The following is an 18,210-nucleotide window of genomic DNA, read 5'->3' as shown; positions in this document are numbered from 1 at the left end:
CACGGTTAGTGGTGGGCAGGAAATCGCGTATCTGTTAGAAATCACAGTGACTGAGAAGTCACAGATATCACAGTAGCAACTTTACAGAATCTAACTGCGATTTCAGTCACAGTTAGCAGTCGCAAGTAGTATTTCACATTGAAAGACGTGAGCCATCTATTGGTCGAATTTAGCACTGCTTTCTGCGATTTCAGTGACAAGTCGCAAGTAGCAACTAAAAAGCGCGGTTAACAGTGGCATCTGTTGGCCGAAGTTCGTACTACGTCCATCTCTGCGGTACGCTATGGAGTCTAACTGCGATTTCCGTGACAAGTCGCAACTAAGAGTCGCAAGTAGCAACTAAAAAGCGCGGTTAACAGTGGCATCTGTTGGCCAAAGTTCGTACTACGTCCATCTCTGCGGTACGCTAAGGAGTCTAACTGCGATTTCCGTGACAAGTCGCAACTAAGAGTCGCAAGTAGCAACTAGAAAGCGCGGTTAACAGTGCCATCTGTGGGTCAAAGTTCGTACTACGTCCATCTCTGCGGTACGCTATGGAATCTAACTGCGATTTCCGTGACAAGTCGCAACTAAGAGTCGCAAGTAGCAACTAAAAAGCGCAGTTAGCACTGCCATCTGTTGAGCAAAGTTCATACTACGCGATTCGCTACAGAGTCAAACTGCGATTTCTGTGACAAATCGCAACTAAGAGTCGCAAGTAGCAACTAAAAAGCGCAGTTAACATACTTTTCCTAGTGTCATCTGTTGACCGACGTATGTACTTCGTTATGAGAGCCTTGTGCCTCACGAGATCGATGTGCTGTGTGTGCATATGAAGGGCTTATTTCAATAGTGGTACAAGTCCATTTTTGTTAATTTTGAGATATAGAGTCGTAAAGTTAAATGAGTGCTGAAAAATCTGCAGTTGAGATACCAGAAATATTCAAGCATATGGCTTCTTGCTAGAGATGAACCTTTATTTATGTTTGTTTGGAACACTAATTTCAGAAGCATTATAGACAGAAAAGTGTAGGTAATGGACTTGTACCACTATTGAAATAAGCCCTTCATATTATATGACGACATGCACATTCAGCATCAGTTATGGTTGGTCAAATACTGCTGTGACTCTGAATGTATTATATTAATAAGAAGCAACATTGCCTTTTTCTCCTGAAAATATCAAGTAACGTAACAAATGTGTTTGATTCTGCTTCCAATATGACAGTTTTGGTTAATACTCCACATGCCTACAGGACTTTGCAATGTTAACACAGCAGAACTAAGACATCTGTATAAGTGTAGAGAAATGAAAACAGTCATATGAATGCCTCACTTTTGTTCCGATACAGTTCAAGACTCGGGAGAAAAGTTTTACACCTGGTGTTCTACATGGCAACTTCACACACAAGAACTTTTTGCCGACACTACTACCACCTACATAAGTAAGCTTTTCCTGTCACTTTCAAGTAATGCACTTAAGCTATTCCTGATTTAACTGGAAGATCTGTACTTCCCACTTTCATATCAACAGCCTCAAAATGCATAATGCATATTGTAGACTTCGGGATATGTTACAGGTCAGTGAGTGTCACACCAAGATTGTGGAGAAAGGGGGGGGGGGGGGTGGGGGTGGCATGTCACTCTCCAACAAGTGTTTACCAATAAATAAGTGGCGGAAAATCACGGGTATAGGACGGCTTAACATGTGGAAAATGAGATTTTTATTATTCACTCAATGTATTTAACATTTATTATTCCTTTAAAATCGCACAACAACTTCAATAAAACACTTTAATCAGTCACACACTTATTTCATAATTATTTCACTTTTAAACTGCAAATCCTCTAAGAGCTGTCTTGAATCTTCACGAGTCTCTCTCAACAGCCTTGATGTGGGTAGATATGTACAGCAACCAGTAATCAGTCAGAACTGCGTCTGCAAAAACACAAGGATTATTAAAGAATTTTTGCTGTCACTAATTACTAGCAATATAATTGACAGAGTAGATTGCTAATATTTGCTATATCACATTTGCTAATATTTGCTATATCACATTCGCAAGAACGATCCCACTGAAGTAATTAAGTCCATCAAAACGCTTAGAAACTAACCTGTCGTCTGACGAAAACGGTCTAAAGACTGGCAATTTCTTTAGATCTGTTGACAATGATATTTTGAATTATCACTTTACTGAGTGACTGAAATGTAGTTCAGGAACCTATGAACATAACAATATGTTAGAATTCATTTTCTAAACACGAACTATTACGGTACTGTGCGGCTACTTACATATTAATTAGACTATTAATATTTTCACAGTTGTTTCTTTAATACAAAATTAAAGCCAACGGAAGAATAAACATAAAACATACTTACCAATGACAGGTTTGTTGAGATGCAATTTTCTGTGTGGACAGATGTAACTTTTTCATACGGTGGTACGTCGCAGAAGTCACAGAAATCGCAGAAGTAGCAGAAGTCACAGAAGTAGCAGAAATCGCGGAAGTAGCAGAAGTCGCAGAAATCGCGGAAGTAGCAGAAGTAGCAGTGGCGGAGGGATACGCGACTTAGGTTCCTTAACTGCGACTCTTAACTGCGACAAATCACAGTTAAGAATAACAGATACTGAAAAGTAGCATTCACAGAAATCACTGATATCGGAAAATCGCAGTTTAGCCCATCACTAGCCACGGTAGAATTTCAAAGATTATTTGTAAACAAAGTGATACCCAGAGATGTTATAAAGGACACTATTCACGCCCATTAATTGCCTTACACTTCTTAATCGAACCGGTTGAAAATGTTTTCATTTATATAACTGTATGAGGATTTTCTTCTTACGGGAAACACTTCCAAGCCACAAAATACAATGTCGTATGATAGCCGGTGGAGCTGGTCGTAAGAGTCATCTTTGATGTGTAGAATAGCCACCCGGCGTGTATGCCATGAAGGTTTGTGTGGATATTAAACGCAGCGTTATGATTTGTGACATTTGTTCAGAAAACTGAGTGTATAGCGTCTGATTGTCCAAAATGTCGAAGAAATCTGTGTTCCTGGATGTCGACAGTTCTCTTTTAGAAAAACGACTGTTGGTAGAGGTAAGAACATGTTTACTATTGCAGTGGTGTGAAACAACAATCTTTTGTAGAGATGCCTTTGGCGTTACTATGATAGTGTTTACCGCTCCTCAAGTATGGAGAAGGAGCAGTTGGTCGTAAAACTGTAAGTCAATATGCGTGTCATAATCAGAATTATGATAATATTAAACAGGAGACACTTCCTAATGTTCTGCAAAATTAGGCTAGGTGAGAACTGTAGTTGACAGCTAAGGTTAAGAAAAGGATAGATAATCAAATCAGGCAAGAGGTTTTAACTATGCTACAAGGCTTCTACCTTTAGTTTGTATGTTTCTAACAGCTTCACTGCTTTAGAGACCGTAGGCAAGAAAGTGCAGACGACCAAAAGCATTCCAGGAACACAAACAAGACAGATAAAAAGGTGCAAGTTAAGGCTAGTAGTTATCAGAGGGTTAATAATGACTGGGAAGATCCTATTGCTAGGGATAAGACTTCGGAGTTTAGAGTCCAAACTAATACAAAAGCCCTTCAGTAATGAATACCACATAACAAGCAGTTGTAACTTAGCAATTGTAATTCAAGTGCAGGGCTAGCAGTGTCACCCGTGATTACGCTCTCTGGAAAAATATCTTTGCAAGTGAGACCGCACAATGAATACTGAGAGTGTTGGGAGGAATTTGGACTGTAGCCTCAACTATTCCATGTATCATTTCAGGTAAAATGACCTAGGGGTCCTAGTTCCACCACCACCAATTTTGTTGAAATTTATACAAAATGTGCCCAACAGACTTGCATGAACCTCTGCCAAGTTTCAGCTCCAATTGTAACTTGGCATAGATACTAGATCCATATTCTTAATGTTTTTTTTTCTTTGTACCTGGAGAGACAAAAAAAAATGTTCCTTAAGTCTGGAACCCTTGTTCCCAGCCTAATAGAAGTACAGTTCTGTAACTCGCTCTCCTGGCAGCACTTTGTGCAGAAAGTCAAAACGGCATAAATGGAGATCACGAAGCAATGTCCATGGCATGATCTCTCTTCAAACCTGCAGAAAAATTTTGTCATCTCAGATATCACCATATTTTGTCACTGGATAGGTAGTGAGTAAAAGGCTCTGGAAACATCAGCATTTGTTAGTGCATTCTCTGTTTGGGTGTCAGAAAATTAGTGAATTATGAACTTTCTTACAAATGTATTCACTGTGTTATTGAGCCCAAATACTACCAAACATACAAAATTTTGTCTTTATTTGGTACAACATGTCATATAATTAACACCACTGACTTTATAATTGGCATATCCTGTCTCACTGACGTCAACTTTGGTGACTATTGTGGCCAGGTCATTACTCTGTTGATTGTTACCCCTGGTCACACAAATAAACTTCTTGACCCTGGGGAACTTTTGAGAACCCTCTGTCTGAAAAACCACCAACCAATTACCTGACCCCAGCCAGTAGCTGAAGGAGCCACAAATTGTGGGTTCCATGGCTGGCCTTTCTTCTTTTGTTCCTACATTTACAACAGATAAATCGTCACAAGAATCTTGACAGCCTAAAATTGTGAAAGAGAAAATACGGAATCTGTGAGAAGGTTACTCGAGGGATCCCTGAAGCATCAGATCCCCCACATGGTTGGACTCCGAACTGACATTTGGATGTTGCACCCACACCAGTGATGGACAATGATCATGGGACTTGACCGTCCTCCTGGCCCCTTCGTCTCTGACCAGGATTCCCTCAACATGAGGATCCAATTGAACTGGAATGGATATTACTGTCACCTGTGAGAACTAAAACAATTAATTCCCTCTTGTTCTGCAGTTTGTGTAGCTCTCAACAAAACACACCTTACCAATGACCATTCTCCATGCGTTCTTTAGGTACCATACTGGCCCCAAGAGAGTATCTGGAAGGGCCTGTACACTAGTTTGCACAAATGTTGTGAGTGAGTGAATTCCCTTTTATACCATGTTTCAAGCAGTAGCAGTGCAAGTGTGAATGACCCCAGCAATTTGTATTATTTATTTGCCTCCAGGCAGGGCACTTATTTACCTTTACATGCCCACCACAATCCGACAACACCCCCCCCCCCCCCCCCCACCAATCTCCCTTTGATGGTAGCTCAACAATAATGCTGGTTTCTTAAATCACGCTACCATTTGACTCCTTATCAGTTTGGTTTCTGGAAGGGACAATCCACAGCTGACCATCTGGTTAAATTGGAAACATTTGCCCCCCTATCAGTGTGGTTTATGAAAGGGTTGATCCACAACCAACCATCTGGTTAAGTTGGAAACAGGCATTTTTCTAAATGCCAATCCTTGTTGCAGTCTTTTTTGATATCACATTTACTTACCTCCATGACTGTGGTTTTTGAAACACCTACTGATTCTTATTCATCAGTCCCCCCACCTCTTTTCCAAATGATTGTTTCGAGTTAGAGTTGATACACGACTAGACTCCCCATGTGTCCAAGAGAATGGTGCCCTGCAGGGTTCAGGGTTCTTCACTGAGCATTACAATCTTCATCACATGCATGAGACAGTGACCTCCATTGAATCTGTTGTCACCCCTATGATGTAGGTTGGTAACTTGTACTTGGTGTAGCTCCCAATCTGTAGCCTTGACTGGATGTCAGCTCCAAGGTGCCATCCAAAGGGCCTTTGGGTGACACCTCACCTTGGCTTCCAGTTCTCTCCTGCAAAAACATGAGTTGTGCATTTCTGTTGTCATGCTGCGATCCATCCCAACCCAGAACTCTACTCGGGTACCCAGTTTTTGGGTGTCATTGCACAGCCCTGATTTTTGGTACTTCTCTTTGATAAAAAGCTACATGGCTGTCCCATGTTTGTCTGCTATACTAGCTGCATGCAAAAGGTTAATGCTCTCTTCCTCCTTTTTCACACCTCATGAGGTGCAGTTGCACTGTTTTCCTCCAGCTAGAATAGACCCATGTCATAAGAAGTTTCTAAAAGAAGTCTTTATATTGACAACTCTGCTATTATTAGGTCACCCATCTGTTTTAGCTCACTTCACAACCTTCCCCTCAATCTTTTTGGTTTTATTACTTATGGTCCCCATGTATGGTTTGACCTCCACTTTTCTAAATTTCACCAAAGTGTAGGCTATATGGAGGACACCTTACATGGTGCATAATTGTCCAAAATGCACTATGAACTTCTGCCCTTACTGTTAGGGTGGATTTATATTAATCCAACAGAGTAGCTAATACATTGTGGGAGTGGGGAGATGAAGGTGGGGCTCATCGTGTACTCACACAGTTGTAGTCCCCTGTCAGTGTAGGGATCACACTGCTGATGCCTCAGCTGTAACCTACCCATGTTTGCTGAGGAGTAGGTGCCTGTCCATTTTGAGACACTGGGACGTCTCACAACAGTTACTATGCCATATACATTTTGCTGTGACAAGGTGGTGTCCATGGGGAGAGCCTCCGATCAGAGGGAGTGGCATCGGGATGGATGATCCACAATCAAACAAATCAAACTCCTCCATACTGATGGCTGTGCTAACACAGCTTTCTCGGCATATATAAAGTAAGATTTTAATGCAGGGGCTTACAACTCCATGGCATTTCCATCTTTGATTGAGCGATGAGATGAGAGATGGGCAAGGAAAAATGGAGGTAGACAGTTCGTCCAGTTCTTGGTATGCTCCAGAAGCAATGGAGAATCTTTTGCAACAATGAAGTCACTGTTTTGTGTTGAAAATATTTTGGATAGGTCCAGAGAAGTTACAACGATAGAGAAAATGAGAAGTGGGTCTTTGTTGATCAGAACTTTGGATGCTAACCAATCCCAGGCACTTAAGGCCTGTGATAAACTTGGGATATACTAGATATCATCTCTCCTCAAAAACAAATTCAACAGGATTCACAGTGTCATCTTTCATTGCGGCCTAATGATTCCCTCTCCCCAGTGCTCACATCTGTTTTGTGAATACATGCTTGGCCAACAAGGGGCCTGGGTGGTTGAAGTAATACTTCACTTTCTGTGCAAGTCTATCCTTCTGCTATTTTTTCCCCCCTTTGCCTTTCCGTTGGATGATCATCTTAGTGCTGACTATGCTTCGATTTCATTTAGGATACTGGACTTTTTTTTACAACTGTGCTCCATTCACTACATGGTCACCATTGTTAGATTGGACCTACCACTCCTCTTCCAAATTCTACGGAAGTGCGGACCCTGCAGGGAAAGTCGTCCTATGTGGTCTACATTCCACACTTTTTGTGTCTCTCTGGCTTTACACCCCTTCCTTTTTGGCTAAGGTAATATACCCAAAACCCAACACAGAAGCCATTCTGTAATTTGGGGGGGGGGGGGGGGGGGCTCATCAAGTACCTGCATGGTGGTAGCCCCTGAAAAAGCAGGGACTGCATTACTGGTACCTAAACAGGACACTCCATGTGTATGCCAGTGACTATGTGGGCTGGGAATTCCAGGCAGTGGTTCACTAGCCAGGTAGCCATTGCTGTGGGTGGGTGGTGCCCGTGGGGGAACCTTCATTCAGAGTGAGTGGCACCAATGTGGATTACTCACAAAGGAAGTGGCTCTAACTTTCTTCCTCTAGTGACTGTACAGCTCCAGCAGTCTCGTCTGAAGGAAAGGATTACTACAGTCCAGAGATATATGACCCCACTATGTTTCCTTCCCTGGCTGTGCTGTGAGAGAAACATAGGGCTTAGACAAGGGAAGAAATACTCCCCAAAATACTAGGACTGACAGGGATTCCTTTTTGTCTACAAAACCATTGTTCTTTGTTGAACGCCTTGATAGGCTTGGGGAAGTAGCATTGATTTCAAAAATGAAAAGAGGTTCAGTTCTGGCTAAAACTGCACCCCATGCCCAATTGCAGGATTTGCTTGCCATTGACAAGCTGTGTCGCATTCCTGAAACTATCACCTCCCATAATAGTTCTGTTGTATTACACGATATCATCTTCCCTCGTGACCACCTTTTGCATACTGATGCCAGTTTGAAGCAATGGAGTGTGCATTTTGTCCAGTAGGGACCAAAAAGCAATAGGGTTGAAACTTGGGCCTTCATCTTGGCCTTCAAAGGTGACTCATTGCCAACAAAAGTCAAATAATGGTCTATTGATGCGATACGAAACCGTATGTTCCCCCAATACTTCAAATGCTTGAGATTCGGGCATGTCGTCTTGCTGTGTTGCCAACCCCACCTGTATTTATTGTGAACTTCAGTTGCACACAGGTGCTCCTTGTGCTCTTCCACCATCTTTGTCCACTGCAGAAAGCACCATTCCCTGTGTTGACTGGACTCTACTGTCTTCCAAAGAGAGAAGAAAATCCAAGACCCTTGACAACTTGTGTATCAGGAGTCCAAGAAGTGATATGAGTGTCTGTATGTATGTATGATAACGTTTGCTTTGGTTAAGACAGTGTCGTTTTCTCTAGTGACAGTACCCTCACTGTTCATGCCTTTCACACTGGGGCCTCAGTGCCACTCAACTACACTCGCTCCCACAGTGGTTGAGGCCCCCCTCCTACTGTTTGCGCCATGCTTACTTCAGGAGCATTGACTCCCCATCCACTGGGGATGTCAATCCCCAACCCTCAGCCACAGAAGCAACACCCATATCCATTGTCTTTCACCAAGAAGGATCCCTTGGGATTCTCCCCTTCCAAGATTCAGCATGTCTGCAACTGGATACAAGAGTTATGGGTTGCCGGGCATAGGCTTTTGCGTTCCTCCTCTGTCCTTAAAACTAGGGCTGACAGATGAAAATCATGAATGGAGAAGAGGGACAAAAAGAACACCTCCAGAACGAAGGAGGCTCTGATGGCACTCATGCCACCAGATCCTGCATGTTCCAACTCTGTACCCAAGGTGGAAGTTCTGGTGGCCCCTGTGGCACCGCATCCTCCCACATAAACTTCTTCAGAACCAACATGTATTGATGCCATATCCTCACAGCTGGTGGTAGCAGGAAATAACGTGATCCTCCAGTGGAACTGTAGCAGTTTTTTCCACCAGCTGGTTGAGCTATGACGATGTCACCTATACATTTCCCCAGCTTTCTGCAATACCCGCCAGGAAACTTGGCTCCCAGTATTTCAAACCTCTACCCTTTGTCGGGGCTATTTTAACCCTGTAGTACATGATTTTCACTGCAATGGACAACTTTTAATTGTCACTTCTAGCGTTTTCAGCCATGAGGCTGCAAATGCATGCAGTGCACAACACTAGTAGGGAGTGCTCACTGCAGTGGACTGGGTGCATTTGCAGGCTCAGGACTGATTGAAAATGCCAAAGAACGGACCATTAAGAGCTGTCCACTGTAGAGGATGCTATGCATCACAGGGTGGTTAAGAATCAAGCTGACTATGACAGAGCATTAGACAAAGTTTGTGCTTACGTTCTGGACTCTGTCTACAGTGAACACATGCCAGTCAATACAACTTTGGAGGTTGTAGCTATATTTGTGAGAATATCTCTGGATTTTATCATGTGTATCACCTTTCTGATTGTGAAGAGTCTCAGACCAAGTTGATGCCACTGATTTATCAGCTCCTCCCTCCCATCATCATTTTGGGCAGCTTCAGTGCCCTCCCTTTGGAGCTGCAGTAAGCTATCAAAACTTTGCTTGCATAGCTCAGTCTTTGCCTCTTGAACATCAGTGTTGCCACACATTTCAGTGTGGTGTATGGATCTTAATTTGACCATGGATCTTTCCATTTGCATCTCTGGTCTTCTCCTCTCCTTACATTGGAGAGTCTATGATGAACTGTGCAACTGTGATCATATTCCAATTGTCCTGCCCTCCATCAGCATCACTTACCTGAGTGTCCTCCCAGTTGGGCTGTTAATAATGCTGATTGGTACGCCATTGCCTTTACCATCACCCATACCACCCCACCATATAGAAAATATATGCAACTCTCCAGAGCACGACCCCAGCCATTATATTGGCAGCAGACTTAGCGAACCCCTCTTCCTTTGGACCCCCCCATCGGAAGAAAATATCTTGGTGGAATTCAGAAATCGCCAAGGCCATTAGAGATGCACAGACAGTCTCTCCAGTCCCATAAGTGACATCCATTGATAGAGGACCTCATTGCCTTTAAATGGCTCAGTGCACGAGTCCACCACGAAATAAAATGACAGAAACAAATAACGTGGGAACGGTACGTTACTGCCATTGGACTGCATACCCCTCCTTTGCAGGCATGGACAAAGATTTAGTTCCTCTATGGACACCAGGTGCACCTGGCGTTTCCCTGAATGGTGTCACCTACACTGACCCAGATTCTGTCACCAAACATTTTGCTCTGCGCTTTGCTTGAACCCTTTGCATCTGAGAATTATCAGCCAACATTTCATGACCAACAGCGGGTGGAGCGAATTCACTTACCTATCAATATACATTACCCACTTCCCCATAATGCTCTGTTCAGTTAGTGGGAATTCCTCAGTACCCTAGTTCTCTGCCCTGATATGGCTCCGGGGCCAGAGTGCATCCACAGCCAAATGTTCAGACACCTATTGGTGGATTGCCAATGTCACATCCTTGCCATTTTTAATCATATCTGGAGCAAGATTGAATTCCCACGTCAGTGGTGAGAAAGTGAGGCTGTCTTAGTTATGAAACTCCATAAACACCACCTGAAGATGGGTCATGCTACCACCCATTTAGTCTCACCAGTGTTTTTTTGCAAATTGCATGAACATGTGGTGAATTGGTAGTCATGTTGGTACCTTGAATCTCGGGGACTTTTAGCTCTGTTCCAGGGTGGTTTTCACCAACATTGTTTTACTGCTGACACTTTTGTGTGTCTGGAGTCTTCTGTCTGTTCAGGTTTTGCCCGATGTCAACACTTATCACTTCTTTTTTGACTTGCAGGAGTCCTATGACCTCATAAGGTGTCTTCACATCCTCGTCACTGTACACGAGTAGGCTCTAGGGCCCATTCTAGATTTTTGTCTGAAACTTCTTGTCACATCATATTTTCCAGTTCAAGTTGTTGCTTCTCACAGTAACCTTCCTCCCTGCCACCCTCTCATATACAAGAGGTGGGATCATACAGGGCTTTATATTGAGTGTGCCATGTTTTCTAGTGGCTATCAATAATCTAGCATCAGCTGTCGCTCTCTGTATGCTGACGATTTTTACATGTTCTATTGCTCCTTCACTGTGAGTGTTGGAAACCAACTGCATGGCGTCATATAAAAGGTGCAGTCATGGGCTCTTGCCCATGGCTTCAATTTTTCAGCTGCCACGACATACATTGTGCACATCTGTTGCCATCATACTGTCCACCCACAACCAGAATTATACCTCGATGACCAATTGCTCCATGTGTTGATCTTTCGCTCTCTGGGGTCGTCTTTGATGCCCGATTGACATTGACTCCCCATCTTCCCCAACTTAAGTGAACGAGCTGGTCATACCTTAATACTCTTTGCTGCCTCAGTAACACCAGCTGGAGTGCAGACTGTTCTACACTTCTGCAATAGTGTGCAGCCCTCATACTGTCCCGTCTTGAGTATGAAAGTCTGGCATATGGCTCGGCATCGCCTTCAGCATTGTGGATGCTGGACCCAATACACCATTGTGGAGTCTGACTGGTGACAGGTGCCTTTTGGACCTGGCTTGTGAACAGCCTACTCGTGGAGACTGGGGTCCTTACTCCACTACAGAGCAGGTATTAACAACTGCTGCTCAAGCATGCGATACACATTTGCGACTCCCCTGAGCATCCAAACTACCGTGTCCTTTTCCATAGTAGAGAGATCCACCTCCCACCACAGCAATTCAGGACTGGAGCCACAATTGCAGTTGGCATACAACGTCTCTGCCCTGAACTCTGACCTCCTCCACTGTCACCTCTTGTCAGGAAGCAATCAAGCATGCCCACATGGTGTGTACCCATCCTCAGATCCGTTTGGACATATCCTTTGGGCTGAAAGACTCTGTTGACTCCAAGATCTTTCACTGCATGTTGCCGGCCATCCTTGTCGCATTTCCAGGTTTGGAATTTGTATACATTGGTGGTTTTACAGTCAACAGATGAACTGGTTTTTAAACACACGCACACACACAAAAGATGCAGTAAACTACTATTCCACTGAATGGATACTGTATATTCACTGTAGAACTGGTAGCCGCCACTCGAACCCTCAGTCACATTTGTTCTTTCACTGGCGAGACATTCTTACCAGGTGTAGAAGTATGAAACCAGAATTTGGTTGCAGTAATTACATCTCTGTTGTTTGAAACTGATAAACAATATTTTATTCAAAATAATCTCCATTGCTCTTTGTACATTTCTCCTACCTCTCCTCCAGGCTATGAATGCAGTCAGTGAGTCATTTTCGTACATTTTTATACGCATTGAAGTGTTGTTCAGCAAGAGCATGTCCAAGCGATGCAAGTAGATGATAATCGGACGGAACCAAGTCTGGAGAATAAGCTGCATGACCTAGTATTTCACAACTGAATGCCTGGATCATTCCCCTGACTCATTTTGCTGTGTGTGATGGGGTGTTATCATGGAGCAGTATGACTTTGTGTTGCCTTTTTCCTTGTTCTGGTTATTTTTCACATAATGCTCGATTTAAATTGATCATTTACTGTTAGTGGCAATCAGTGTTAATGGCCTCATCAGGTTTCAGCAGCACATAATAGATAACACTCTTCTGATCCTGCCAAACACAGAGCATTGTCTTCTTTCCAAAGTGGTTTGGTCTTGCAGTGGATGTCGATAGTTTGCCATGATTTACGACGCTTAGGATTCTCAAAATATATCCATTTTTCATCACCTGTCACTATTCAATAGGCAAACGACTGTCTTTTGTATCTGGCGAGCAGCATTTCACAAGTGGTCTTCCAATTTGCTTGCTGTCTTTACATTTAGTCCATACAGTTAGATTTGGTTGCCCAGCATATCGCTGTTGTGTCACAAGCCATCACACATCAGTCAGTAGCTACATCGAGAGTAGTATTGGAACTCATATCTTTCACCACAGATGATGTGGCAGGTCCTGGACTCCAATCTGCTGCCTCCAACCCACTTGGTTGTGGTTGTGTTGACTCCGACAGTAATTCTCCAGACAATGCTTTGAAATGTGAATTTGTGTCAACGTCATGTGACAATGGTTCAGATTGGGCTACCAGTTTTGCAGTTAATGCGATAAGCTCTGAGTGTAGACAGCAACATAATAGCCTTTTACACATCATTTCAGGTATACAATGTCAATGTGTACGTCACAGGGACTTTTAGAATAAAGCTTACATCAGTTTCTCTGCAGTCTAGTAAGACCGCAAACAAATTATTTATCGATTTATTCATCGATAGGTTACCGGTACAATTGCATTTGGATATGTGAGCTGCTGCCACCTTGTTGAACGAGCATATATATCTACTCCTCGGTTCCACGTAGTTATCTCCCCGTATCAAAGTTTTGCCTGCATACAATGATGCGACGATCCCAGTCTTACATAGTTGTAGTTTGTCTGTGCACTACAAAAGTCACACACACATGGTTTGTTTTATAGTGTCAGAATCTTTAGAACCACTTAACATTTTTGGTATGGATGAATTTGAAATGTTTAGTTTTTCTCTCGTGGACAATGTCCTTCAAGTAGCTTCTCATGTACCCCCATAGCAATTTCGGGACCATTCCGTATTGAAACTAACTTTATGACTGTCAGTAACGTTTAGTGCGTCCTGAAGGGAAGGATTTCGATGCTGTAAGACAGCTGCAGATATTCTAGAGGCTGACAAGTTCTGCACTATCGCATCACACATCATTTGATCATTGAAATTTTTACCGCAGTCACAATTAAATCGACACAGTCATAACAACCCTTTTAGTTCCTTGACCCACCGAGGAATGCTTACATTGATGAAAAAAATTGAACCATGCAGCTGCTACTGACACTTGTTATTCAAAATAACTGTCTGGCAATGAGAGGATACAGTCCATCGACAACTGCTGTGGACGGTAGTCAGGACTGAGTTTCAGGCAAAGGTGCCTACAACGGATAAGAAAAAAAATTTTTGCACCTCTTGTGATGCATTATAGATGCTGAGATGTGCCACCAACTGGTGTTTATATATGTCCGATTCCTCTTTCTCTGGGTCAAACTGATGGAATGGAGGTATGACTGGAACCAAAAGTTGACTGTTGCTGCTGCTGATTATTCAGGGCGACAGACTGTTTTAATGCCTCAGTCAACTTGTTGGTTTGCTGAGCCTGTAAATTACAAACTTCAGTAACTGGAACGTCAAGAAAAGGTTCTTCTTGTTTTGATATTTTAACAAGTCTTATGCGTTGACAGTCACTAAATATACTAGCACGAAGACTAAGAGCAGGACAAAACACGAAAGTGACAGCAGAAGAACCACAATATAGGATCTGAGGGCAGCATGCTGTACTAATAACGGAATATCTAAATAGCACACAAGAAGAGAAAAAAACCACCAACTTAATTAACAGGCACAGAAACACTATCAAATCACTGACAGATGGAAAAAAAGAAAGAAAAAAAAGAAAAAAAAAACTTCCAAATCCCTTAACTCGTCTCCAGAGGACTGACTTGAAACCTGGGAAATTTGTTGTGTCCCAGGTACAAACTACCAAATGGAAAGTTGGCATTAATTACAACTTCGAAGATTTATTCTGAAAACAAGGTGAAACATAGCTCAGCACAATTATTCATGTTCATGTCCATAGCCAAACTTCTCCCATAAACACTATCACAGTAACCGCATCGCGACTGAGAGGAGACCTGCTCTGTACACCAGGATGCCCACCAGACGAATCTCCCCATCCGGGCTGTGACGATGCAACTTAATCACATGAGGTTGCATCCTGATTGGCTCCATTGACTCCAGTGGTATGACTGCTGCTCTCTTGTGGTGCCCCCACTGTGAGCACTTTGAAGTATACCAAGCTGATGCACTGGAGTGTTGGCACACAGTGCTCGAGAAGGCAGTGGCTGCATCTTACTTGCAGTCATCACACAGTATGAAAGCATGGAACAACAGCTCCAAATTTTTGGGTTTGGATATTTTCAACCCACAGCCACCAATATCTATAGAAAACTTGGGATCCATCAGGGATCGTTTCTGCACTCTTTGGTGTCAATTTCAGTGGTATTGTGTCTGCAGTGGGACCCACGGTCTCACTGTCACTGTATGTGGACGACCTTTGTCAAGAATACAGCTGTATGTTGTTGTGTACCACAGAGCGGCACCCACAGTTCACCATACAGGAAGTACAAAACTAGGCTGTGAATCATGATTAACAGTTTCTCCCACAAAAGCTCACACCAAGCACTTTCGTAGACTCAGGACTGTGCAGCCACATTTAGAACTTTACCTAGGTAACAAGTTACTTGAAGTCACTGAAACTTTCAAATTCTCAGGCCTTTTATTTAACAATAAGGTAGAATAGTTACCACATGTATTCCAGTTCATGACAGACTGGATTACAAAACTTAATATCCGCTGATATCTCAACAGCTCCTCTATTGGTGGAGACCACACAGTTCTTCTGCAGTTCTCCTCAAATTTGATTTTATTCCATCTAGACTATGCCAATGTTGCCTACAGGTTGGCTGCACCATCAGTACTGAACTTGTTGCACCCTGTCCACCACAGTTGTGTGCATATGGCAACTAGAGTCTTCTGTATGAGCCATGTAGACAAGCTCCTGGTGGAATCTGGTACCCTGCCATTGAGGGTCAGATGGCAGCAACTCTTGGTGAACTTTGTGGTCACCATCTTCAGATACTTAATCATCCCTGTTTGGCATCCCTCATGGTGTGTACGCGGTCCTATGATTCAGATGGACCTCTTGTATGGCCATAAGAAAAATTCTGATATCACCATTTTCAGAGGCCTGTTTTGTTCAGTTGTACCTAGATTCGGCATGCATCAACAGAGTAGCTTAGAACTCTTTCCATAAAAGATTTCATGGTTTTGTAGCGACTCACAGAGCTGCTTACGAGGCATATCTCCATGCTACTGCAGAAACTTTTTGTCTGCTAATGTGAAAGACATATTAGTAGACCTTCACATCTCCGGAACCAGTGTACCATTCATTTGGACACAGCCGTGTAGGTATTTTGGGAAATGAACTCACTAATAAATTAGCTAAAGAAGCAACCCCAAGAGACAAACTTGAAATCAGAGTACTGGGCACAGATCTATGATTGCAACTGCACCAACAAATTTTGAAAACCTGGGATATGGAATGACAGGCTATGTTGAACCTAAAGAAGCTGAGAACAATCAAGGGGACCGCCAAGGTGTAGCCCATATTCTCAAAGTGTGTGCCCTGTAGGCTGATCTGAGTCAAGCCTTCATGTGGCTACCTCCCTATCTCAGATACTTGGGGAGGATGAGATAGCAACTATGAAAGTCGTAAATTTCCTGAGGGAAAGTGGGTTTTATAATAAAATGTACTGTAGCTCGGTATTGGGTCTCAGGCTGTATGTCATGGGAGTACCTCTTGGTGCGATGTGTGACCCAAACCACCTACAATTACTGTCTACCTCAGCACTGTTATGCATTTTTAAATTTTTTATTTATTTATTTTACTTCTCTGATAGTTTAAGCTAATTGATTCTCTAGTACTTATAGTCTTCATTTTCTCACCCCATTATTGTACTGCTGGCTATGATGATCCTTATTTGATTATCTTCTAGTGGCCAGCTGGAGTTTTTCACTGCCAGCCATCTGTCATAAGTAAGCAACTGCATGCAAATTTTCAATGACAACCATAATGTCACGAAACCTGGAACTGCCAATTCCCCTTTTCTCCTCCCACATTATTTTATGAATTATCAGTGCAACAAGGGATTGGTAACCTAGATGTTTAATCCCTTTAAACCAATCACCATTGTCATTGTCATCATCACTTTCCTCCATATTTATCGGGCCAGGGCCTTGACCCAATTAGGCTGGGCCCTGGTCATGTCCCAGTTTTACTATGGCTGCCATATTTATGGCTCAGTGGCACTTCAGCTTTGAAACTGTCGGACACAGCCAATCATTGTGGGGTAAAACTGGCTGCTGACTCCTTCCAGGCTACTGCCATAACAGTCTCCTTGCTAAAGTGGATATATTCCCTCCTCAGTTTCGACAATTTCATAATCATCCAATTTATCAAATTCTTTCTGCATACAAGTTGCATTGACCCCCTGACACCAACCATTGGGTGGTATTAGCAACTGGAATGCACCTCGAGGGCCTCTGCCGGGATCTCCACTTGATAACCTTTGAAAGTGGTGTCCGTGTTTTTTGCACACTCCACCTTGATTAGTACCCAGATCACAAATTGGGACCAATCTATTTCAAGGAGCTAAAGTGTATTGCCCCCATGACCTTTCAGTATCAGTTTGTCAGGAATATTAGGGTGCTACTGTGGTTTATACTAACAGCTTTAAAACCATAGATAGGGTGGGATAGGGTCTAAAATTTCCCACTTGTCAGGTACATCTACATCTACATCTACATTTATACTCCGCAAGCCACCCAACAGTGTGTGGCGGAGGGCACTTTAGGGCACTTTACATGCCACTGTCATTACCTCCCTTTCCTGTTCCAGTCGCGTATGGTTCGCAGGAAGAACGACTGCCAGAAAGCCTCCGTGCACGCTCGAATCTCTCTGATTTTACATTCGTGATCTCCTTGGGAGGTATAAGTAGGGGGAAGCAATATATTCGATACCTCATCCAGAAATGCACCCTCTCGAAACCTGGACAGCAAGCTACACCGCGATGCAGAGCGCCTTTCTTGCAGAGTCTGCCACTTGAGTTTGCTAAACATCTCCGTAATGCTATCATGCTTACCAAATAAACCTGTGACGAAACGTGCCGCTCTTCGTTGGATCTTCTCTATCTCCTCCGTCAACCCGACCTGGAACGGATCCCACACTGATGAGCAATACTCAAGTATAGGTCAAACAAGTGTTTTGTAAGCCACCTCCTTTGTTAATGGACTACATTTTCTAAGGACTCTCCCAATGAATCTCAACCTGGTACCCGCCTTGCCAACAATTAATTTTACATGATCATTCCACTTCAAATCGTTCCGCACGCATACTCCCAGATATTTTAAGTAACTGCTACCAGTGTTTGTTCTGCTATCATATAATCATACA

At 43.0% G+C, this 18,210-nt stretch overlaps 1 protein-coding gene across 1 annotated transcript in view; it reads left to right on the top strand.

Annotated features, from left to right (window-relative positions):
• The first annotated feature begins 2,727 nt into the window (after nt 1-2,727).
• Nucleotides 2,728-18,210, top strand: part of LOC124621906 (PIH1 domain-containing protein 1-like) — a 65,627-nt gene continuing 50,144 nt past the window's right edge. Inside the window, exon 1 of the mRNA XM_047147405.1 lies at nt 2,728-3,081. Within this exon, the coding sequence (XP_047003361.1) occupies nt 3,016-3,081 (66 nt within the window). The 5' untranslated portion in view covers nt 2,728-3,015. The remainder of the gene's footprint in view (nt 3,082-18,210) is intronic.

Source organism: Schistocerca americana, chromosome 7 (genome assembly GCF_021461395.2).
Source record: "Schistocerca americana isolate TAMUIC-IGC-003095 chromosome 7, iqSchAmer2.1, whole genome shotgun sequence".
In the NCBI taxonomy this organism is placed as follows: Eukaryota; Metazoa; Arthropoda; class Insecta; order Orthoptera; family Acrididae; genus Schistocerca; species Schistocerca americana.
The sequence above is the reverse complement of the archived record's forward strand: the minus strand, read 5'-3'. Positions and strand labels throughout refer to the sequence as shown.